This window comes from Strix aluco, chromosome 3 (genome assembly GCF_031877795.1).
Source record: "Strix aluco isolate bStrAlu1 chromosome 3, bStrAlu1.hap1, whole genome shotgun sequence".
NCBI classification, from domain to species: Eukaryota; Metazoa; Chordata; class Aves; order Strigiformes; family Strigidae; genus Strix; species Strix aluco.
This window is the reverse complement of record NC_133933.1, coordinates 108,597,793-108,624,405: the sequence shown is the minus strand read 5'-3', so window position 1 is coordinate 108,624,405 and position 26,613 is coordinate 108,597,793. Positions and strand designations below refer to the sequence as shown.

At 33.9% G+C, this 26,613-nt stretch overlaps 1 protein-coding gene across 1 annotated transcript in view; it reads right to left on the bottom strand.

Moving 5' to 3' along the window:
* CSMD1 (CUB and Sushi multiple domains 1) overlaps window positions 1-26,613 on the bottom strand; it is a 1,278,503-nt gene that overhangs the window by 151,124 nt on the left and 1,100,766 nt on the right. Inside the window, exons 38-42 of the mRNA XM_074819927.1 lie at window positions 26,373-26,491; window positions 21,096-21,165; window positions 18,748-18,864; window positions 14,337-14,546; window positions 2,498-2,686 (exon numbers count right to left, since the gene is read on the bottom strand). Of these exons, the coding sequence (XP_074676028.1) occupies window positions 2,498-2,686; window positions 14,337-14,546; window positions 18,748-18,864; window positions 21,096-21,165; window positions 26,373-26,491 (705 nt within the window). The remainder of the gene's footprint in view (window positions 1-2,497; window positions 2,687-14,336; window positions 14,547-18,747; window positions 18,865-21,095; window positions 21,166-26,372; window positions 26,492-26,613) is intronic.

Below are 26,613 nucleotides of genomic sequence, written 5' to 3'. Positions count from 1 at the left end.
GCTCTAATAGTCAACAGAAAGAGATAGGTGGCCTTAATAGAATCTTTCAGAGCAAGATTAGACATGTAATAAAAGTAAAAGGAATGTTACAGACTCTTTTACTTAAAAGATATGGGAGATGATGGTTCACATCTTTAATCTAAATATGCCAGTGGTAAAAGAGTCAGGAAAAAAATATTTAAAAAAGAAAAAAACCTCACTATGAGTTATAACCAACCACTTTCACAAAGATGTGATGCATTATCACATTGTATGTCTCTAAGAAAGCATTAGCCCTACTCTCATAAAGAAATACATTTTCTCATGCCTCTCCACTCTTTCTCATTTGGGAGATAAGGTTTTATAAGGGATGCCCATATTGCCTATTGCAGTGCGAACCAATGGAGTTGCATAAGGCTCAGAAGGTATTTCACAACAGAATTTTAAGTATAGTTTTCTAAAATAATACAATTATTTAATAATTATGTTAACTGGTTATGTTGCTATTTCTTTTTTTTTTTTTTTAATATATTCTTCTCCCTAAAAGAGAAACTAATAGTCCAAAATAGGTTTTAAATTATTTGCATGCATTCCTGTTCTGATGCACAGATTAAAAAACAAGAAAAAATGGAAGACATGGGAACAGCAGACACATCTGGATAGCCATTTAACAGCAAATGTACCCATTGATTGTACAGAAGTTACACATTCTCTCATATGCTAGATATTTCCTAACGCCATTCAATACTGGAAACATCATTTTAGTGCTTTTACTTCTATACTGTCATAAATGAAAAGCAGCATAAGTGACTGGCAGTAAAACTCTATTCTTTAATTTGAAAATAAACCAAAACTCAATACTCTCATTTGTTCAAATATGTACTACTTCCTAGCTGAACTGCTGAAGTCAGGGTACATGAGTTTTCTCATTCCAATGCTAAATGTTCTGTCCAGACGTTGTCTTTTCCCCTTGGCCAGTAAGGGCATGTTTATGTCTTACTCCTGGAGCCTGTCAGACTTCTATAATGTCTATGCAATAATGTGATAAAATACAGTTTAAATTAAAATGAAAAAGGAGTTAATAATTCTTAGTTTAATAATTCCAATGATAATAATAATAAAAACAGTATTTTAAAAAATATGAAAAAATATGAATAATTGTTTTTATGCTTTAACAAGTCTCAGATGGACAAAGACTTGTATCTGTGAAAACTTTCATCCAGAAAACTCATTTTAAACTTTATTTCTCCCTTGTAAACCCTTTGCATTCCAAGAAATATGCAATACTTTCAACCTCCTCTATATATTTACTTTGCTAGATTTCTGAGCAATTTATGATAATTCACATCAACTATTATGGAGCTAGAACTTAATTTTTACGGATTCTTGTGACATTGGTTTTAAATGATAATGTAAGGGAATAATACGAGCGTCCCTTCCCAAGCACATGTACAAAGCACACATTCACGCTGCAGAGCAATATAGTTAAGCTTTCAGAGAATGCCTACCTCAGAAATAATAAGAAAATAATTTGAAATTATTATTCACTAAACTAAAATCCTCATTTGGGAAGCAAGGAGTTGCAGTGCTGAAGAAAACCTTCAGTCCATCTAGCGTAGTTTTTGTTTCTGACAATATTCAACCCTCCATGTCTAATAAGAACGCACAGAAGAATCTAGAGGAGAAAACACTATGCTAACCTGTGCCATTGGAAAATTTCTTTCTCGCCTTTAGCAGTCTGTCCTGAAGCAGAATGACTGACCCTTCTTTCAGTTTTTTCATGGCTAATACCTGTATCTCAGTTAAATATTTCTTTAATTCCTCACAGCTTTTTCTGGTTTGACTAAGCTAAAAGCTATTGGGTGTTTTGTGTAGAGAAACATCTGTCCCATCTTTCCAGATTAGTGTCAAATTCACTGAACATACATTCTGCAGTGAAAACCTGTAGCACCATTAACCTGTTATGATGGAAACTTGTTATTTTAGTCTATTGTATATCTTCTTAGCTGGTTGATTATCTATGACATCACTTCAGTTCTACACAACTACGTAGTTTTGATGTAACATCCTATACAAGAGTTTGTCAAAGCCTCTATGGGTCTAAAAGAATGTCAGAAATTTTGTTTCTGTGCTTGTAGTTTTTAGATCAAAGTCCAAGTAAAAACTTTATAATGGAAAATTTTATATGTTGCGTTGTACAATGCCCCCGTTATCCCCAAATCAGAAAAAAGAAGGAAAAAAAATTAAATCGGAGCTCCTGGCAGTATCATGAGTTCTTATAACCAATACAACTGACAGATATTAGTAGGAAAAATAAATCACTGCTGAGGAACATGATTCATAAAATATTTATGATTTATAAAAGCACATACTATTCTAATTTTAGCTGCTTACATTATAGATTAGGATAAAGTTGCAGATCTTCAGCAAAAGCTGCATTACTTACACACACACAAACAAGTAAGCAAGAATCAGAAAGTATTCTGAGTTCTGAAGAAAAAGTACTACCAGAAGTTACCTTCACATCTGGGGAAATGGTAGTTCCAATTTCTGTTGATTCCATGTTGGCAGGTGAGAACTGGCTGACCCCTCAAAACATATCCAGGATAGCATTCAAATGATACTGACTGCCCCACACTGTAATCTGAGTTGACTATATATCCATTCAAAAAAGGAGGAGGATCAGGGCAGTTCTGTAACTCATAAGCTGGAAGAGAACAGAAGTACTTTTTATTGCTTAGTCAGCTCTCAACACAGAAAGTAAACATTAATATGAATTCTGCAATGCATTCCATAATAGGTAAATTCTGGAATGCCAAACTCCAGTAATAGAGTGATTAACACATAATGAGAAATAAATCATCCATTGGGACCATTCAGATCTTGACAAAGGAATGGAAAAAATTATTTCTAGAGAGAAAGCATAGGAAAGATCAAAATCGGGAATAGAATGAATTGTCATCTACACCAGAAATATAGAGAGGAAAGTCAGAGAAACATTGGGTGCAAGGCATGAAGATGGAATATTGTGTTAAAATAGCTCATGTTGAAGCTTCAGATTTATATAAATTATGTGGTCATTTTAAAATAAATTTTTAGGCTCAGACCTAGTGCCTAAAATCTGAGAATATATAATGTTATATACATAGGATAATATTCTATAAATATAAAATATTTATAATAGGATAATATTTTTTAACCAAGATACACAGAATTATTTAATAAATAAGATGGATATACTTAGTAGGGATGTCACTAAATGACACAATTTTATAAGTACATCAAACATTTTCATAAACTTTATTTATACTGTTTTAATTTAATATGTTAAGTCTGAAATAAAAACAGTCTTCCTCTGAATGCAGCAGCATTGAATCCAAAAGCTGCACACATTAATACTAATAATTCAATTGACCAAATTAAATAGGTAGTCACTTTTCTGCTAAGATTCCCAAGATTTAAAATTGTTACAGAATTTTTCAAATATCTTTTTCCTATCCCAATATACAGGAAAAGATGCAATCAGTTCCAAGTAAGAAATAGAAAAATTATTTAGGAAAATAAATTTGTCTGTGATGCCTGAAATTAAACTATATTTATCAAAAACACATATTTATTGAATGACCATGTTCACAGTCTAATTTCCCAAATTTGAAAATACTTTTTTTTTTTTATTTATATACAAGTATACTTATACAATTAACAGTAGCATAAGAACTTCAGACAACTTTTCTTCTGATAACATTCATGTAATATTCTATGTGTCATCTACTAGGAATGGATGCAACTGCAGCACAACAGAAAATGGAGTTTTGCAGCCCTGTGAGCACTACGTAGAAAAACAAACATTTCAGACTGAGGATAAGCATATGTATTACTATGATGGCTTATATTTATTTGAGTGGAAATATTACAGTTTGTTTATTACCTGCATCAATTAAATTGTACAATGGCTTCAACAATAAATCAGCACACAACTAATCACAGCAATTGTTTAAATGCGTTTTCATATTTAAACATTATAGTGAGTATTCTAGTAAGGTATAACAAAGTTGTTCATTCATTTAAATTTTATGAAATACAAGATTTTTAAAATCCACTGGATTTTTAAATATATATTAAACTATGCAAAAAAAATAAAATCCTCTAACCAAAAAAACTATAAAGTCACAGAGCATCAGAAAGATCTAGAAAAGTGACAGAAGACTACTAAGAAAAAGTTCCTTCTAGATATATATCTCCATACAAAAAAATTGTATTAATGATTCATCATATTTAAGTCAGGTTTTATGTTTTCAAAGATCTCAAAATATTATTCAATTAAATGTATTTAATTCACACAAAATAGTGTGATAAAAATTCAGAGGGAGCTTTCATTTACAGCATTTACTAAGATATAAATGTAATTTAAAACTACACGTTTTCATATTGAAGATATATTTCCTTAGAATATTTAAATGATAAATAGTTCCACAGGAAGCAAAAAAGGAAGTTTTATTAAAAAGTTATGTAGAATCATTCACAAACAACTTCACATAGATAAGATAGCAAGTAAAAGCCATTTAAGAAATAATTATTGAGAAGATGAATGCCCTGCTTTCTCTGACCATTCCATTTACAGCTAGGAAATACTTCTGTCAGAAGACAGGAAAGTCCAAAGAAGAGCAGTAAAAGCAGTGTGCTTTATATTAACATGCGCTGTTAAGTCCAAGCTCTAAAAATACAGTAAGAGAGATGAAGAACATATTCTTGAACAAAGTATTTTCTTATTTTTTCAAAGTTAATCATTACAATGGACATGTTCATCCTAGAAGTATATACTTATCAGATTATTTAAACAAGCCATTGCAGCAAGATTAAGCTAAACATATAACTTAGGTGTGCTTAAGTGCTTACTTAAAGCAAGTTTGTACTTAATTGCTTCACTGAAGTACAGCTACTGTCATGAGGTTTTTTTAGGCATTGCTGATTGCAGTCATGCTATGAAATAAATAGATTTATTTTAAGAAAGCCTCCTCTTTTCCCTAATTGATTAAGGAATCCAGAATCCAGTGTTAGTAACATTACAAAGATGAAAGAGATGTGGGGGTGCCAGAAATATTCTGAAATCCTCCAATAAGTCAGACCTCCCTTTCCCAAAATAACAAAAAATTAAGAGAAGAAAATGAAAACGTAACAATCGGAATTAATTGCTACTGGAAAGGAAATACAAAAGCTTTATTCTACCTTAATTATGGTTCATTAACATTTCATGCTAAATCTAGTAATGGCTTATTAATTTTTAATGCTATTATTACTCCTGCTATCATTATTCACACAGTACTACTACAGATAATTTCATTATTATCAACATCTTTATACAAAATAGAGTACAAGAAAGATTATTTAAGAATATAGGACATATTAAGACTAATAAATTATATAAAAAGCTACTTAGCAAATTATATTAAAAACATAGTAGAAGATTATTTTGGAGGGTCAGAGGATCTCACAGATTTATCTGACAAGTTGCAGCACTACATTGCCCAATAGTTACAACGTTTTTGTAGAAATGCCAATAAGTACAAAAACTTTTAAACTTTGATTGTACTGCCTTTTGAGGAGACGAATACTCATGAAAAATATCCTTCTCTATTGGTTAATTTGTTGCAATACAGTAGTCATAGGTTACATTTTAAACATACTTAATATGGTCTCAGATTAAGTTAGTCTTAAAAATTCATATCAGAAAAAAATTATCTTGCTGATCTACATGAGAAGAAAACACAGGGACAGGTCAGGTGAAAGGAAATCCTGAAAGAAGATCAACATCTGTCTGACCCCCTAATTTGCACAACATCTCTTAAAGTCCCTTGGATTGTTAAAGGAAAAAATAAAGCCTACCTTTTAAAATTCTAGTTAGTGTTTATTCAGAGATGCATATGCTTTTTTCTTATTGTAAGTTAAACAAAACACAAACAGAAACTTTGGGTGTTTGTTCTAGTATTTGTTTTAGTAAGAATAGAACCTCTGCCTAAAGCAGATTACCATAAATTTGAAGGTCAGTCAGCCAGGGGTGAAAGCACTTGCACATAAGCAGAGCACAGTTGGGTTTTTTTTTAAAAAAAAAAAAAAAAAAAAAGTATAAAATATGAAGATACTCTCTGCTTGCGACTTCTGGTATAAATCCTATAGATGACTCATAAATTCTTGGAGTGACTATAAGTCAGGTGATCCATCTGACTATGATATCATGATTTACAGGCCACTCAGGAAATATGTTTTATAGTTTTAATATAAATATGAATTATATTCTTCTCTGTTCTTTTGATATATGCAACAACTATACATGATTTAACAGAGAAATTCATTATTCAGTCATCACTATCAAATATTACTCACAAATCCTGATGTTACACCTTACATAAGAAAGGTTTTTTATGAGTGTCATGCCCAAAGACATGTTTGATATTGAGTTTTAAAAAATCATATACCGTTCACATGAGAAAAAAAATCTAGTGAGACCCTGAAATGAAGACCAATGTAAAGGAAATCTGAGAAAGATTTAATTCCAGTGTTGGGAGCAGTCAAATACTTGAATTTTAAAATTATCTCATATTGACATTTGGCATTTTTTTGTGCAGTATATTTTCCACTGGTAAGAAAAGAGTGTAAATCACAGAAGAAATGAAATTGATCTTGTGCTACCTTGCTTTTATGATTCAGATGTATTTTCCTTCTTACATTAACATGGTGACTTACTGCCTTTGCAAGTGCCACATATATCTATAACACTTCAACACAGAAATAATAACTTTATTGAAAAATTGTCTCAGCAGAGTTGAGAATGCAAACAATCAAATTTTAGGAAAGCTTACAATTAAGGCTACTTAAACTTAAATTTAGTCTTATTGTACATTCCTCCAGTATCATGCTGTGCATAACTACAGACTCAAAACCAAAATCCACTTCTCAGACTAGACTAGAATGGTTTGGGTTGGAAGGGACCTTTAAAGATCACCTAGTTCCAACCCCCCCTGCCATGGGCATGGACATACTTCACTAGATCAGGCTGCTCAAAGCTCCATCCAGTCTGACCTTGAACGCTTCCAGGAAGGGGGGCATCCACAACTTCTCTGGGCAACCTGTTCGAGTGTCTTACCAGCTTCATCTTAAAATATTTCTTCCTTATGTTCAATCTAACTCTATCCTATTTTGGTTTAAAACAGTTGCCCCTCACCTTGTAATTAAAGACCTTAGTAAAAAGTCTCTCTCCGTCTTTCTTACAAGACCATTTTATGTATTGAAAGGCCACAATAAGGTTTCCCTGGAACCTCCTCTTCTCGAGGCTGAACAACCCCAATTGTCTCAGCCTGTCTTTAAAGAGAGGTATTCCAGCCCTCTGATCATTTTTGTAGCCCTCTTCTTGACCCGCTCTAACAGATCCATGTCTTTCTTGTGCTGGGAGCACCAGAGCTGGATGCAGTACTCCAGGGGTGGTGTCAGGAGAGCAAGTAGAGGGGGAGATTCACCTCTCTTACGCTTCTTTTTTTATGGAAGCCCAAGGTATGATTTGCTGCAGCCCAGGATAGGACTAGCAATCTGGAACCTCAGTTTATTGCCTTAGGCACCAAAGAACATTAATTTTTCCAGATGCAATATCTCGGGATTAGAGTCACAGAACATGGTTTCATTTTGTCACATGAGTTAGAAATTCATTTGTCAGGAGGCCCCCCAGAAGATCTTATTTTATTTCCATTAGTATTTCCTCCTTAGGACGTATTCTGAAACCATTTTAGAAATATAGTAGTTTTTCAACAATCCCTTTTTCCTCTTTGATTCCTGTGACTCAGAAGCTCCATCATAATTGTCTTTTTGCTAGATAAAGGTCATCAAACTTAACATGTTCAAATCATGTTGTGTATATGCATGAGTGTGCTTGTGGAAGAAAGGCAGTGCAGTTAGAACATTTTTCTGTGTCTTCTGGAACATGTTGCTCTCCATACAAAAGGGTAAGATTCTTACCTTATATTAAGCTTTATGCTACATCGAAATTCAGAACAGACTGAAAATGCTCTTAGAGTTCTAGTAATAGGAACTAGGATTCCCCCAGTAAAAATAACACACAGAAAACATTTTATCTGCTTTCCTTAAAGAAGCCCTAGTCCTAAAGGGAAAGCTATGCAGAAAAAAGATGTTCCAGAAATATTAAAAGGCTGAGGTAACTGTCATAACATAGCCAGGGATTAAAAACCACAAAGAGCTCTTAACCATTAGACTAACTGTATTTTTCTGTGTACTAAATTTTGTTATGAATCTCTTAGAGGCCATAAAAACTATTTATTTCTTCTGATCCATCATACATCTGGAGTCATTCCAGCCATATGTAGAGTATCCCAAGCCTGTAAATAGCTAATTTGGCTTGCCAATCAAATTTCTGTGACTGTTATTCTTCCCCTCAGACCTAGTGCGCATAGACTGTTTACATGTCAGATACTGAGAGTCAACAGATAAAGCGTCTCAGAAACTCAAGATTGTCAGTCAAATGCAATTTAGAAATGTTCTAAGTATTTCTAGTTTCCTCCTGTCTTTGCTGGTTTTCATAGATGGCAAAACCACAGTGGTGATAACAAAGAGACACCCTTCTCAGTGCTTCTGTTTTTTTAATTAAACAGTACAATAATTATTTCAACAACAGAAAAAGCATAATTAAACTTTAAGATGCTATTTTAAAAATCAGACACTTTTAAAGTCCTCTCATTCTCTTACAAACAAATAAAAATTATATCTAATATAAAATTTATCTTAACTGCTTCAGATGATAGTTTGAGTAATCCGTATGAACTTCCTTCTTGCCACAAGTGAAACAAGAGGTTTCACAACACAACAAATTCAGTAACTCAGTCTTGAACATAATGGAATACCCACCATTCCTCATGTAGTGCAATTGCAAAGATGAAGTGATAACAAAACATGGAAACATCAGAGCATAAAACAAGGATCTGACTGGTGATGGTACTCAGAGCTGTAACTTCCCTAGGGTTCTGCTAAAGAGACAAAGCTTTTTACTGCATTCAGAAATACATAGTACCTAAGTGATTTAGGTTATATATTCAAATCCTGTGCTATGAAAATTCACAGGCTGGTGCTTAAGAGCAGCACTAGCTCCATTCAAGCATGTGAAGCAAATATTTTACTGTTCTCAGTATGCATACACTTTTATTCCTCCCCAAAATAACGTGCTCAGAGTTCAATCCCAGGCTATACTAAACTTCAGTCTCATAAGTATTTTTTGTCTTCAGAAATTCAGTAGAAAAACTTAGAAATAGCATTATTGACTCTACCATTCACTATACAATATTCATATTCTTTGCTTTCCCCTGAGATGAGGGGTTATCAAAAAGACTTATCCTTCATAAAATGCTAAGATATCTAGAAAACTTAATTTTTTATGATATGGAAGTTTGCTTGAATAAGCATTAACAATCTCCCTTTATTTTTAGATTGGTATCTTTATAAAAAGGCATCTAACTCACAAAAAAAATCTGCTACCTTAATGCCATTACTTGTGTTCTAGTTAGTAGAAATGACGCTTTCTTTCACTTATGAAAAAGCAGTCCTTGAATTGAACCAAGTTTAGTACAATTTATTGAAAGCAAAAATTTAATCTTAAATCCATTTTAATGTAAACAAGTACATTTTAAAAAATCAGATGAGGATTAAGCTATGCAGTCTTATGGGCACTTTCTAATATGCAACACATTCATTAAGACACTAGAACGGGTTTCGTGAATGTGACTACAACTATGGACTCTTTTTGCCCACTCATCTATTTTTAAGGGTATATCAAATTAATTTCGTTATTAGAAAACTGGTGCTTTTTAAATTATAGAACTCTTTTCCCAATTATAGTATATTAGGATATCCTAAAATGGGATCAATTAGAAGCAGTCTGAAAAAAATCTATTAAATGTATAAAAGTGTCAGGTCCATCTGTTTTGCTTTACAAATTAATTTCTATAAAAATGGCAGAAGTGGACAAGAGGAAAAGTACTGAGAAAACTTAATTTTTTAAATAATCAGTATAAATTTGTTCTAATTCTCTGCAGAATTTAATGTGTGCAGTACATCTACTTACAGTGTTATATACCCTCCAGTTTTACATATAACCTTTACCTAGCCCCGACAACTATTTGTTCCCTTTAATTTAAAATGCCTATTTTAGATGAACTTAGAGATTAAATACTTTTGAAACATGCTTCTTGGAAATCATAAATTCTTACTGATAGGCTTCAAAACTATTTTGTTTGGTATAGCAACTGTTAGGTTTACTGGTCAGGGGGATGGATGAATTCAGTACATTGCTTTGTCAGCAGCTGAACAAAGAAAGCCTCCTTTTTTTTATATGTATATTACTTTATATCTACATATTTATATGGTTTCTGTTTATCTACATCTGGGCACTACCTTGAAACACAATAAATAAGTTTTCTCTCAGAGTAAAATATCATAGACTTTATGCCATTTATACACCTGACAGTGAAAGATCTCAGAGAACTGAGATATGCTCTAGGCTTGCCTTGGCCTGAGCTTGTTTTAGCTCATTTTAACAGTTTCTAGCAGCCAAGTGATTATTACCTAACATGTTATAGGTTACGCTCTGCAAATACCATGTATGTATGCTAAAGCCCTGACAAGCCCTGGCAGTCACTGCTTAATAAACAATAGTCCTCTACAGTAATTGAAGGTGGGGAAAGCAACTTTCAAAGTCTGCCTGGGAACCAGTAAGAAAGAAGCAGACTGTGGTAAGAAAAATGTGTAAAAAATAATCCAAGTGGAACCCAAGACTAAAGAGTAAGAAATCCCTATCATGAACATCATATGTTTCCAAGCAAAGAGCTTGGGATGCTGATGACTGTTCTCTCTGGTTCTACATGAAAAAGACAGAAGCTGTCAATGTTAGGCTCCATAAGAGCACTGGGAGGGTGAACATAATATAAAAGAAATGGGGTAGATAGGAGGAAGGTTTTGCATAAAAATTTAAACTGCATTGTTTATGTTTTTTTTCTGTGTTAATTGACTTGGACAACGTAACTGTGCAAGCATTAATGGAACTAAAAATACTTAGCTTTCTATATATGATATGCTTCCTTTTGCCCATAAGAAGATTCTGAATGTCACACCCACGCCAACCTCTCATATTTTATCTCCATTGCACATCTACATCCCATGGATAGCAGTTAAGCAAGACATAGTGTGTAGTAAAATGAGTGTGACAAGGAATATTCCAACTGGGTAGCTAGCAAGACAACCTGAATTGGTATCTGTAGAGTAATGCTGCATCTTTACTCAAATAAGGGCACTATTTCAGGACCCTTTTATCCACATTAGTAATATTCCTTTTAAACATTTCCAGGAACTGTGAAATTTGGTTGAAATTGGTCAATGGTTTCAAAATTACATAACAGAAGTATATCAAGAGCATGAGTCAGACATCACAACAGTGTAAGTCTTCTCATCCAAGCAAATGAGTCTAAGACTTATTTGACATTTATTTGACTTACTGAAAGGAAAACACAATTTCTAACAGGGAAGAAAGAAGAAGGAAAGACAAACATTTTGGAGTAGTGAAGAACTATCTTTTAAGTCTAGTTTCAGCAGCTGCAGACTAAGAGGAAGAGAGAGAAATCCAGAAGTATAATATTGAAAGTAGGAAAATCCAGAGACAATCTGGAAGACTAAGTATCAAGGGCAACAGATGCGGGGCTGGAAAAGTCAGCTATCAAAAGTAACATATACTTTGTATAAAGAAAAATAAAGTAGCCATTAAAATTGCTCAACTGTAAACCCCTGGCATTTTCTGTCAGAGCACATCAGAGGAATGGTGAATACACTGAAATACAATACTTTGAGAAGTTCTTAGATTATGAATATCTTGAATTAAGAGTACAATTTCCTAGATGTTCTCAATCATGCTGAGCAAGTTAGTTGTGCTCAATAATTGGAAGCTATAAAATATGATAATCTTAGAAAGAATTACCAAAGGAGAAATGTTAACAACAGAAATGGCTATGCAATCTGGGATCTCAGAGGCAAGAGAGAGAATTTGTGCTATCTGAAGAAAAATAAACACATTCAAGATATTCCATTTTTAAAGAACAAAAATCCAAAATCTGTTTGTAAAATGCAGAAAAGAAGGTATATGGAAGAGGGAACATAAGTCAATTAGAAGTTCAGTAGAGTGAGCTTAGCTGGTAGATCCTAATGACTTAAAGACCAAACATGACAGTGTTAGCAACTTTCAACATTAGAAAAAGAAAATCAATAAATAATAAGCACCTTGTAAAATAATTTATTTTTTTCCCAATATCTTTTTGAGTGGGTTATGTTGTGTTTTTTCAAAATTTTAAAACCTGGTATTTTTTAATGTGTAGACTAAAATACTGTGCTTCCTCAAAACAGTATTCAGGAATGAGTCACGGCATAGTCTCTTTATAAGTAAGAAATATTACATAAAAATGAACTGTGTGAGTTTTCTATAATGGAGAAATTGTTTTGCCTCTCACCCATAGGGAAAATAATACTGGATGAATGTATATGCCTTTGGTAATTCAACTACACAACTACACCTATAACTACACATTTTGAGAAACAAGGTAATACTAGTTGTATTTTTTATTTGAAATTAGAATGACTCAAATATCAGTTAATTTATCTGTATCTTTCTTAGTTCTGAATTTTCTATCATTATAACTATTAGACTAATAGCTAAAATTAAGAAAATTATTATCAAATTATTATTATTTTTGAGAACTTAATATCAAAACTCCACAGGCAATAGAGAGATGTGACCCCTTCGTGGGCATGGTTTACAGTATTAGCCTAATTCAGGTGCTCAGAATCTTCCTCTCTATCCATTGACTCTGTAGATATGATCTAACTATAACTGTATATAGGCATGTATGCAAATAAATACTGTCCTGGGCCTGGCTATGGTAGAGTTAGTTTTCTTTATAGCAGCTCATATGGTGCTGTGTTTTAGATTTGAGACCAAAACAATACTGCTAACACACTGTTCTGGCTTTTGCTGAACAGTGCTTGCACAGCATTAAGGCCATCTCTGTTTCTCACTCTGCTCTGCCAGTGAATAGATTGGGAGCGTGCAATAGGTTGGTAGGGAACACAACCAGGCAGATGACCTGAACTAACCAAAGATATATTCCATACCATATAAAATCAAACTCAGCAATAAAAAGGAAAAGAGGGGATTTAGGGACCTTAGCCATCTTTTGCTTGGGAACTGGCTAGTCATCGGTTTGCCTGGGGGAGGTGGTGATCGATTGTCTTTGCATCACTTGTTTTGCTTTCTTTTCTTCTTCTTCCCCTTATCCTTCACTTATTAAACAGTAATTTTTATCTTGGTCCTCGAGCTTTCTTGCCTTTACTATTCCTTTCCTCTTCCTCCCATCCCACTGGGGGTGGGAGGGAAGTGAGAGAGCAGCTGCATGGTGCTTAACTGCCCACTGGGATTAACCCACAACACATATATGTTTATACTAACATATGGCTTATATATGTATATACGAAAACTTAACCAAGTTATCTAAATTAAGAGTCTAGAATAAGGTGACATGAATATCCCTCACTGCAGTTAGATGAGAATTAAACCATCTGTTCCATTTTGTTAAACTGTTCAGATCCTGCAATGGGGTTTAAGAGTTTTCAGTAAGACTATTTTAACATTTTAGAAATATGCATGAAGTAATGATGTTTTATTGTCACTAATGGGGAAAAAACCAAGCAAACAATGAAGATGAAGAAAAAAGTCAACAGTAGAAGATCACAAAAAGTTCACACATTCAAATACTGAATATATGCATTTAAAAATACAGATACAGAATGTGTGTTATCTGGTGTTATCTGGAAATGTCCTGTTAATCTTCACAAAGGTCTAGACTGCAAAAATGTAACAAGAATTATAAAAATTTTCACCTGAACATTTAAAATAACTCATACTATATTTTGAAATCCTCCTTCATTACATTAAATATAACAAGATTATATAAATTGGAAAACAAGACAGTGAATATTGGCAGTATTTTCCAGTAACAATACACTTTAATGGGATGGAAAGGGGTATCAGCTGTGTGACTTTTGGCAAATGACATCATCTTGGCTTAAGCTTTTTACATCAGTAAAATAAAGATTCCAATTCAAGACAATTTCAGTTGTAAAAAAGTTCAGGCTATGGATTAAACAATCCACAGATTTAAAAATGCTATATAGTATATACCTAATATATTTTTTAAAATTAAAAAAATATATATATTTATTTTTCCTTTTTAACCATAAAGTTCATTGTGCTAGTTCCTACTTACCTTGGTATGTCAACTTAAATCCTTGCCTGTTTTCTGAGTGATCGCTGTAAAAATGGACAAGTGTTTCATGAGTAGTGCTTAGCAAGGGTGATGGGAGTTCCATTCCACTAAACTGGCCGATCACAGAGCTGGTGTGGTAAGGCCCATTCTGAATTTCAAGGAAATCGTGATTTGCTTCAGTAGAGAAATTCAGAAACTGAATGTGTGCACCTGCAGCATTAAGAAAGTAAGAAAAAACCCAGAGTTGTTATAAATCATGTTACTCAATGCTACAGCATACAAACACACAAAAAAAGACATAATAATTGTTATAGGCATTATATTTGTATTTTAGTCACCGTTCAAAGTGAGATGCTTAAATTAAGGAAATAGCCACTAAGTATTGCAAGAGTTCAAGCTGCTAATTTTCCCAATAAATATCATAACCATACATAAAGCGACCAATTAAAGGAAGTCACAAAGTCAACAACCACTTATTTATCAGGTTCCTAAAACAGCTAACAGAAACACTCAAGGGAGGGGCACATCACAAATCTTGCTGTGTCATGGCATAGTCAGGACTCTGCTAAAAGAGCATTACTGTAGCTGGGTCAGGCCTCTAACAGATGCTCAGGATCAGCTCAGCACCCAGGAAGGTTACTAACAGAGCTACCTTTCAGAGGCAGTTTACCTACCTAGTTCCAACTATCTACTCTATCTTGGTTTTCCTGACTCAAGTCACCTACATTTGCCTCCTCTTCCCTCCAGCTTGGGCCATTCTACTCTGTACGCAGCACTATATGATGCACTGAAATCCAGACTGGTGATAGTTACTTACTCAGGATCATTTGCCACAAACCCTCCACGGAAGCCAAGTGGTCAAACCAGGTCTTTCTCACAAAATGAAAGGGAGAAAGATGACTCCCAGAATTCTGAACAGTTTGAAGTATAAGCACAATCTCATGGGAAGAGCTGTTTTTAAGTTCTGGCACTTCATGTGAACTAAGGACCTGGAATTCAGGCTCTTCAAATTATGTGTATATATAATATCAAATGAGGGATGAGGGATGAACCCCTGGTTCGAAAGCCAAATAGTACCAAGTAACTTGCGACCACACTGCTTGGACCTAACCTTGCTCTGGTAGACTATGAAGAATGAGCTGGAATGGAATAAAACAGAATTACTGAATGAGCCAACAAAGCAGTGTGAAATGTTCAATGCCTTAACTCTCTGCTTAACATTCTTATTTAGCAGTAGAGACATTTTTCATTTATGGAGACTAACTTTTAGATTAATCACCAGGTTAAGTCAGTCACTCAGTCTTGCTCTGTAGCTCATTTCTTTGCCTCTGTGGTTTGATACCTAGTCATGTGTATAAAAGGGATATTGTTTTTTCTACAGGAGAAACTAAATAAGTTACCAAATAAACTGGTTGTTATAGAGCACTCATAAGAATATGGGTTATTTAGCCTCAGTACCTTCTCTGATCTATACAGAGTGAGACATATGAAAACAAGTATTTCAGCTGCTGAACAAGAAAACTTATTCCAGTGCTATCAATAGAGAGGCACATACAGGATATACTGAAGTCTCAATATCAGCTGTCTCTTCTATGATGTCGGATAGTTAGCCTGACTTGAGTGAACTCACTATTTTTACAATGATCTCAGGATTTAACATGAGGTAGGACACCAAGGAACTTGGAAACATCTTGACTTCAGTATCAGCATTTAGTCATTCCCACCAGAGACTGGATATCAGCAGTGAAGAAATTCTAAAGAATTGAGCAGTCACTTAGTATTACACTTAAGTTGTTAAAGTGACAAGCAGATAATTGAATTTGACATATGTATATAGATCCCAAATTAGTGTTTAGTTATTTAAATAAAACTAGTCTACTGTTCTGAAATATTCCCTGATATGAGCCACAGAGTACCTTTAAATTTGAATCATTCTTATTTAATTACTGAGAAGGAATTTATATGGCTATTTGTAAATATTCAGTATAGAAAGCTTTGTATTTTAAAAGTAAAAAATAGATTCACCGGTAGCTTTAAAAAATTTAAACCCCCTAAAATAGCCACATTTTAAACACAAACATAAAGATATATTTTTCCAAAAGGTTTTTCAAAGATGCTAATTTCAATTAGAGGACACTGCATGTGTCACTCAAGCCTTAACTCTAAGTTTATACAACTTATAATTGTCAATTGGATATGTCAAAGAAAAAGTTTTCTACACTAAATCACTTCTTACATAAAATTGTATAGAATAAAACTGGTAGCTACAGAAAATAAATCATTATCTGGGCAGACTATAATTATACTACTTCCTGCTCCATTCTCAACAGGATTTTCATTCTCACTTGAATTAACTCTAAATAATGAGAATCCCAAACAGAGTTAATGTTTGTTACAAATGTTAATCAATTAACAGCTATCTGAAATCATTGTAAAATCACCATAACTCACTTGAAGATATGTACTTTCCATCTATTTAAAATGTTTGTATTTCACTAGTGTCTTCTTTTACATGATCAGTATATCTTCATGTAACGAACAGAGCACTATACTTTGGGATACATTTAGCTCCCACAATTTTATTGCTGGACTTTGTTTAAGCACTTCTGTGTGCTTGCACTAAGTCAAAATATCTTGGACATCTTTCAGGTACAAATTTTGAATAAATAGATGGGAATAAAGGAATACTTACTGAGAGATGAAGTCATTGTGAGGTTAATTATTTCAGTGGAATTTGAATCATCACATGTTCTCAAGTGTCCTCTTGATCAGTTTTTGTGCACAGTGCTAATCTTTAACTCATTCAGTATCACATTATAAACTTTCCCAAAAAAATCCTAGAGCATTATTCAATTTTGAAAATATTTTCTATATTTCATTGATTTCACATATTTATTCTGACACAACAAAATGAATGTAGACAAACAGCTCTTAGATAGACAAGTCTATACTTGTAATTAAAATAGTATCCAAGATTTTGCAGTGGAAATTCTCTGTGAAACATTGCATCAATCACAGTTTTTAAACCTGGTATAAAGTCATTATGTTGACAAGGACTTTGGGGAAAAGATCCCTGTAGCAACTTTATGGTAAAAAATGTCCTCTGCTAGTATTATTGAAAGCAATGATAGATCAGTGGTATGAACACCCTGAATCTGCTAAATCCCTTGCTGAACAAAACCATAATCTTTCCTATTTATAGGATTACCACTACCAAAGACTTTCTGAGAAGTGAGAAGGATAATAATAAGATACAAGACACTCTTGTGTAATTAATCCATGAAACATTGTCTACATGGAAAAGCTTAAAGAAAAAGAGCAAGTCTGAGAAATATGAAGGACTGTTAAAAGGAAGCATTGTAGTAACCTAATTAGGATAACATCACTCCAGAACAGTCGCTTATCATTCATATTTTCTGCAAATGAATCTGTAGAATGCCAAAATTAGCCAAGAATGTCCTGTATATGGTCATCCTAAGGCTATAAGGCTACTAAGGCTATCCATAATTACGAGGCATCAAGTCTTTCCAGGTATGCAGTGATAAAGGGTACTATTCTAAACTGTAGAACAGTATTTCTACAAACTAATTTACTGAAATACACTCTATGTAAGTAGTACACCTTACTACAAAAATCCCTCTTACAAAATGAAAAGGTAAAGCATGAAAAATATATCCATTTCCAGAGATGGGTATAATGAACTTAATAATAAGTTTTTAAAATTAATTTTATTATTTGAGCACTAGCATTGAATTCACACTATGGGGCATAATGTTTCACAGCAAGAAAACTTATTCCTCTTTTATTTCTGATAATGATAGCAGATTGTGTTTTATACATGCATTTATAGATCCCTTATTATCCATGATTACCTTTTCAACCTAATTATTATTTATTTGTGATAATATTTTCTGTATGACAACAGTTTTAATGCAAACCTAGAAAGTTTCTAAATTGACAACTGTTACCTGGAATTCGGAATATAGTTTTAGAATACTTTTAAACAAATTCATAGTGCTAGAAATAAGGTTTTGTCAATTTTCACAGAACATAAGAAATACTGTTAAAAAGTCACTTGGGGGACAAGTGACAAAGAACGTTAAATGGAAGACCACTAATTACTTTAGAAGTTACATTATCTATTTCATCTGATATATCTTCATGCAGCAGATTTCATTTACTCTGAAATCAGTTTCTGAGACAGGCTGAGTTTTACAAATAACAAGCTGCTTTGACAAAGATATATTTTTAAATTGCCAACTATTTTTAAAGCAAAAGATAGCGCATAATTATGTAAGGCGTTCACAATACATTCACTGGATAAAATCTATTTCGTAATGGAAGCTAGAATATTCTTATATATAAATCTGATGATTACAAATAACAGCTCTTCAAACATAAGTTTACTTACCATATCCAACAGGCAATAAAATTTTCCATGTACAATCTAAGTTACTAGGGTAATTTCCAGGAAAACCTGGGCTCAGGATCACACCACCCATGTTTGTCAGTGTTCCACCACATTTAGCTATTAAAAATAAAAGAAAGTCATTGTACCTTTTAATAAGATTATTTCTTAATATCTGTCATATGATTAAATCAAAAATGGATTTTCCATTTTATCCCCATGACCCCCAAGCAGTGAAATGTATTAAGTCAAAGCATTCCTCATGAAGGAGAAAAAGAAAAGAATTTGGGTTAGAGTGAAATGATTACTTAATGGAATACGTTTACTGTGTTTTACTGCAAATGTGTAGTTGCACATACAGAGTGGGTAACCCATTGTTTGACCTTGCCAATTACAGTTTAAAACTTCTGGTGTTATGCTGAGATAGGCTTTATAATCAGAGGAATAAATTTGGAATTAAACTGAATTATGACACCAATCCATGATGCAGCTGCAGCTCTACTAGTTAATATAGCTAAACTCACACTTGATTTTAAAAACAAACAAACAAACAAAAACCATCACAATTCTTTCTTTAATTCAGAAAGAGGATAGACTAGCTGTATAACAGAATCATTCTTTGCTTACTATCTTTATGCTTTTCTTCAGTAAATTTGTGTGTTTGGAGATTGAAAAGCCATTTCCATCATTGAAGACAACATAAAGCTAAATTGTAAATAGTCAAGCAACTTGTAAAGACGTGGTTGCGTTTACACCTTCGCTAGAACAATAATATGATGGAAGATTAATTTCAAGAAATCAAATTAAATTCTTGTCATTTATAGTTATTATTTGAGGAATCATTACTTTAAAGCCTATGAGTCTTCATGCCAGGTATTACAGTGATGTATGATCTGGTAATAGAATTGTGATACTATGACACTGTGCATTGTGATAATTGTACTGAAAAAAATGAAAATAGTCTACAGGTGAGACTACACAAGAAATTGAATCAAAATAGGAAGAATTCCATTAAAAAGCTGAGAAACCAGTCTCAAACCCCTCAAATATCTCTAACTGCCTGCAATTTTAAATACATGATTTAGTGAAAAGAATAGATTTTGGTTTGCATTTCTAGAAAAATCAACACTTTAAGGGTGGGAAGCAGGGGAGGGGTGGTTATGTTTTAAGAGGTTTTTTGTTTTCTTGGAGGTATTTTAGCTTTCAGGACAGCAAAATTTCATGCATTAAAGAAAAAAAAAAAACCAAAACAACAAAGTATGAGCACACTGCAAATAGGAACTGTATTTCATATACAAGGTGAAACATAAAATTTGCACAAAAAAACCTCATCCAAACCCCAAAATACGCTCTTCTAAATAAATTTTCAATTTCTAAAATTGATTTGAAGGAACTGCACTGCTTTCATATTAATCAGAAGTGTCTGCTTCTATAGAAATTGACAATACAAAATAGGTCCAACTTGACAAGGAATCTTTAAAATCATTTCACATTAATGTTGCTCCATATCATCCCTATCTTTTAAATTCATTTTAGATGTGAAGCTAAAAGGAGCAGCTCTTGCTGACTGAGTATTAGTTAAAAGTATTCACTGAAAAATGTATTTCAAAGCTAAAGTAACAGAGAATTATGATGGAGCTGTGCTTCTCTCTCGTGCATTCCTGTTTTTTCCTGAAATAAGCATGACAAAAGACACCAGAATCTTGACTCTCTTAAGCTTTGTCAAGAAACAATACAGCAGAAGAAGATTATCTACACAGGGAAAACTCAGATCTGTTGGGTAAGGTCTTAGTGTGCTTAAAAAGGAAATTATTTTTAGCTTTGTTGCTTAACTCAGCCTCGTTTAATGGCTTTCTCAGATGAAAAAAGGCAGTCTTTTCTGGATCCCTAAAACTCTTTTTCATTCCACCACCCTTGAAGTCTTGGCTTCAGACCTGCTCTTCACTGCAGACAGACCACCTGCTTCTTTGAGAAGCCTAGGCTCCCTGCATGACCTGCCTTGTTCTTGAGAAGGTTCTCCAAGCTGAGCATGCTGCAAAAGGAATGTGCAAACTTCCCCTCCCTTCTGAAGAAGATTCAGCCTGACGCAAAGCAGAATATTCAGGACAAGCTAAACAATGACAAACATCTGGGTTTCCTTCTTTGCCCACTCTCATAATATTTTTTTAAACAGCATACACACTATATATAAAGAAAAGATTTATTGTTATTTTTCCATATTTCACAAATACAAATGGAAACCCAAGAAAGTTTTGAATGAAACAGAATTAAGTGAGGGAACAATAGGCATGACAAAGCCAGGACTTTCTTCTGACTCATGTTCAGAACACACTGAAAACAAGTGTCCATACCAATGCAGAGAGGAGATGGATAGTTCCAGCGTCGAACTGTTCCTGGCATACAAGAAATATGAGAACGGCCCTGTTTGGAAAGGGCAAAATATAAGATTACTGATACTTATCATGGGACTTTCCAGGAAGGCAGAGCTACAGAGGACCTCCTGGGTCATCTTATCCCTGTCTTTTCCTGTATCAACCAACTGCATTATAATTACTTTTATGATTTTTTTTAAACTCTATTTTCAAATACTTCAGGTTCTATGTTCTTATTTTTCTACTGGATAGATGTTCTAAAACACTCTTACTTTGATAACTTGAAAAACTCTTCACATTTTTGACTAAATATAAGGCTGGTTACAAGACAGAAGCAGCTCACTACATACATTCATACGGTCAAATTAGTTCACTCCTTATTTCAATTCCAGGCTTCTCATGTGTATAGTAGTTCTTCTTCAGGCTGGAGTGAATCAACCATTGCTTGGAGTGAGCAGTACAGACACAGAGAGTTTTTTGTTCCACATCTGCTTGCTACAGATGGTATGGATGTGGACCATGCCAAGACAGTCATCCACAATTACCAGCAAGCCTTGAACTCTCACATGGGCTCACAACATGACCCACTGCATACATGCAACATCTTGGCAGACAGCTATAAGAGTGTAAGTACCTCTTTACTTAGCTGTCATGTTTAATTTACTCTGCCTATTTTTAAGAAGCATCACAAGAACCAAGCAGAATCATGGGGTAGCTGGAAGTGAAAAATGACATGGCTGTAACCTGCAAAGCATATTTCCACATACTTCAGGGCGGTTGCCCAGAACCAGCTGCAAAATTCTCCCAGCTTTGCTTGCACTGGTAACAGTTCAAGCTGAAAACACTAGCACAAATAAAAGTCTTTTTCTGTCAATTCCATTCTCTGAGGAACTCAGCTTATGCATTCTGCTGTTGAAATGTGGAAGCTGAATAAACTGGCAAGAGTAAAAGAGTCTGATTAAATTAGTTTTTTTCTTATAAAAATACAAATTGATAATTCAGTAAAATAATTTTTTAAAAGCAACCTTTTTATTTTAAAGCAAAAATGCACATGCACTTATTGCATCATCTTAGTTACTTGCAAAACCTCATGTTTTTGAATAACTTAATACAATATTCCCTGTTTTATTTTATTCTCTCTTCCTAGTCTTCTATGATTGCATGTCTCTGATATGAGTCGGGGGAAGCCATAATTTAACTACACAGTCAGGAAAAAAAGTAAAATGGCCTATAAACGATCTTTTGAAAAATAAAATGAAATTATTCCTCTGGCTTCAAACCTCTTCCCAACAAGAGCACACTCTGATTTCAGTCTTTTAAAGTCCCCTCCTGGGGGAAGACACTTAATCCTACAGCTAGCAATTACCTTTCTTATGCATCTCCAGGTAGTAGTTTGAGCTCTATGACTTTTCTGGCAAGTCTCAATTATAAACTAATCCACACCTGATTGTTATTGCTAGCTGTGAATATGTTCTCTAAAGACTGAGGGTAAATTCACAGCTAGAGTGAAAAAAAAAAAAAAAAATCTGCAAAGTTATGCTGAGCTGTACTTGTTGAATCGCAAACATACTGTGCCTTGTAGAATCTTATTTTCATTATTATTTCTTTTTAATTAGGAGCCATTTTTACTTGTCCTGTCTGAGCAACATGCTATACATACATGTACATGCACTTTCTTACAGCAGAGTCCATACAGCATAGAAATCCTCATTAATATTTTGAAAAGATTCAAACTCTTTTCTATTGAATTTGGATATTGAAGGTCTTTTGTTTTACACTTTAAACAAGATAATGAAACAAGTTTTTATCTAGGTCAGATACCACATTTAGGATTAAATTTGTATATGTATGGAAATAGAGCTAAGAAGTACAGTTAAGGAACAATTTGCTATGAAATTTTAAGAAAGTATTTAATTAAAGAATCCCTGTAAGTATAAAAACAAAAGTGCAGTTAGTCATATTCAAGGACTACAGAAAAGACCTGCATACAGACGAAAGACATCATGTGGTTTTGTGACAGTGTGTCCTGGTTTAGCTAGGATAGGGTTAAGTTTCCCCAGCAGTGGGGGGGAAGCTCTAGCCAGGTTATTCATATACCATGCTGACGTCACCTCCTGGCGCCCAAGCGCGGGAAGAATCGGTGAGCGGGAAGAATTGGTGAGCGCGTGGGTTTGTGCAGCCGTTCCTCTCACTGCTGTATCGGTATATACTTTGCTCTGTTCATTGTTATTACTGTTATTGTTATTGTTGTTGTTGTTTGTTGTGTTGCTGTTGCACTGTTGTATTAAACCTCTCCTTATCTCAGCCCCAGGGCTTTGTATTTCACTCCCTTTGTGGGGGAGGGGCAGCGGCCACGTGGTCTCAGACCCCAGCAGGGACTAAACCACCACACACTGTATTAAAGTTTATCATTAAGACAGATCAGTTACTTACATGAAGATCTCTTCCTCACAAATACATATTTGTTTTATACTAATACTGTATTTATGAACTCACATTTCTGATTTTTTTCTAAGTAAAAATAGATTCAAAACATCATTGGGACTAACAATGTGTATCTTCAAAAGGTTTTCCTGTACTCATTCCAACTACAACTGAAGTATTCATATTCTACTGTTATCACTCCACCTCAATATTTCAGCACTACTATTTTAAGTACAGACAGAAAATTCAATATGTTGTATCTTGAGGGTTTATCTATTTCTAATTCATGGCATAAAAATGGAATCATCATCTTTTTTCATATGCAAAATTCAGACATTTCATAGTGGACAAAGTGAGGAGAGAAGAGTGTGCAATATGATGGGCAATACAAGTAGGAGTCATCCCACCAAACCTAAGCAGTTAAATACCCATGTTAACCTTCTGATATTCTAATCAGTGAAGAAAGACAATACTTTCAGAGTAAGGTACCTGTCCTAACACAAAATCTTAGTATGGATCAGCCTCTGGAGGTGTGTGGCTGTTTAGTGTCACAATGAGAGCCTAAATAGCTGATTCAGATTAGATAGCTGGCTTTTAGATGGAATAAATTGGATTAGATGCTATTCCATCTCCAGAGGAAACAGTGTAGGATAAGTTTTCACTTTTTTCTATTAGATCACTGCTATAAGCTTACCCAACAATCAGTTGTTTGCTTCTATATATTTCAGTCTTAACAGCTCAAAAGCAGTGACCTGGATCATAGTAATGAGGTCCTACTGGCAATTATATGGATAGCAATCATATGACAGCCCTACCAGCATCACCATCAGATCCTGATCCTTTCAGCATTGGGTGGAACTGAATAAAAATACATAAAGAATTCCACACCACTTTTTGACAAATATTCAAAATAGGAATCTTTTTCAAATAAGCAAAAAAAAGAAGCACAAAAGAGGCCTTTGATTTAACCCAACAACTGTTAAAATACAGTTATATTTATTGTTAAGTTTATTATAGGCTGACTTCCAGATAGATTTGGCATTAAAACAGAATGTCCTGAGTCCAGGGATTAATAATAATAAATTTAGCTCAATACATACAAAAAAGGACTATAGGAATGTGTAAACTACATCTGTATTAGTGGAAGTGCTTGGGCTTGTTTTCTAGCCTTGAGGCCAAATACACATTCTTTTGGATATCTATCTCCTCAACATTTTTCTTTTGAATTCACCTCCAAAACAAAGTGTCATGATGCAAACTGCCTATCAGGAACAGTCTCTGGCTTGTGATAATTACTGAACTGTGATACTTCATCTAGGTCAAAAGCATGCCAGCACCCCATTCTAACAAATTAATAGCACTGAAGATCAAATTTCAGTTCCCATACCTTTGCCTTGGCTATAGCAACATAGATTTATCTGTAGAAAATGGCATTTAATCATATACTTAGTTTAATGTTACTCTGACATAAAAAAAAGGTTAATGGTTCATTAGCAGTCTTTAAATGGAAGTCAGAATCTATCTGGGAATCAAGCTTTAATGACAGTCCTTTTGAAGGGACTGTATAATAAAAATATGATATCAAATCTCTCATTTTCTTACTGACATTACTGCTACCTACAAAGGATACTGCAAGGGAAAGATGAAATAGGAAAGATAAATTTAATTAGGTCTAAAAGTTAAAGGTTTTAAACCAGTAGGTATTTTCAAAATAATATTAATTTTTCTTTGCTGGAAAGAGAAAAACTTAAGTAGTTTATAAATGAGCCATCAGCTGGTTTGTAAGCAATCCTCAAACCATTAAATGAGCAGCAAGTGCTCAGGATGGTAGAGTAGGCTTTATTGTGCACAAGTCTTGAACCTTTTCTAAATAGTAGGATATTTGTATGACAGAATCTTTTTTGCTATGGATATGGGATGCTTCTGATACAGGCTGTTTGAAGTCATGCTATAAATGTAAAGAGCACTGATTAGGTTAAAGGCTTGACCCTATATCTGTAACACGTGACTGAAAAAGCAAGCAGAGTGCTGATTACCTAGAGAGACTTTTCAAGTGCAGGTGTTCCCACAGCCAGAATAGAGCTAAGATGTTCAGTCTGAATCCTGACAGAATTTTAGGAGAATGGTAAGGAAAACTGAGACCAAAGAATAAGCCTATATATGCTGAGGGAGCATTGAATTGGCAAACATCATATAGGGAGCCATGATTTTATCCTTCTCTGGAGTAGAAGTCATGATCCTTTGCTTTCTCTGACACAGTGGTATGCTTTTACATTGTCTTGAGTGGTATCTATTGCCACCAAAAAGATTCTGAACTCACATGTTTTCAATGTATCATACCAGTGGTGGGAATATATGCAAAGTGTAGATTTAGCGTAAATAAGATTTGCTTTAGAAACTAAATTCTACAATTTCTGAGTAGAATATGAAATCCCATGATGCATTTCTACCACTGTGGTTAAAATTTCACCTAGAAGAATCTCTTCCAGAAATGGAAAAATACAGTGCAATTTCAATAAGCATAGTAGTAAAATAATTTTCTAGATAAAACATTTTAACTATTTTATTTCCTTGACCATTTTGATGGTTCTTACTGCATGATAATAAGTTAATCTGAGACAAGATTTGCCAGCCCAGATTTACTGAGAGCCAGACATGCTATACATTCATAGCTTTATAATGTGGGAGTACTCACATAGGCTCTACTTAATTCACCTCTATGGATGCACTACAGATTCATCATTAAAATAGGTTTTGGGTAGGTCCATTGCCATCTTGTTGCAATTATTCCACAGTGTATAATTTGAAGAAAAAAAAAAAAGAAAGAAATACCTGTAATGTATATCCTGGCTCACACTGAAATGACAAAACATCATTCACCATATATCTATCTCCCGATTTGATCCCATTGCTAGGAATTACTGGTTCTGGACAGGCGGCAAGGCCTACAGCTGAGGAAAGTAAACACAAAGATTGAAAAAACATAGATAAGTGGACAATAGCTCTTCATTGATATCCTTTGTTCTAATGAATACTTTCTATAGTGTTGGGTTTTTTAAGAGAACATTAACAA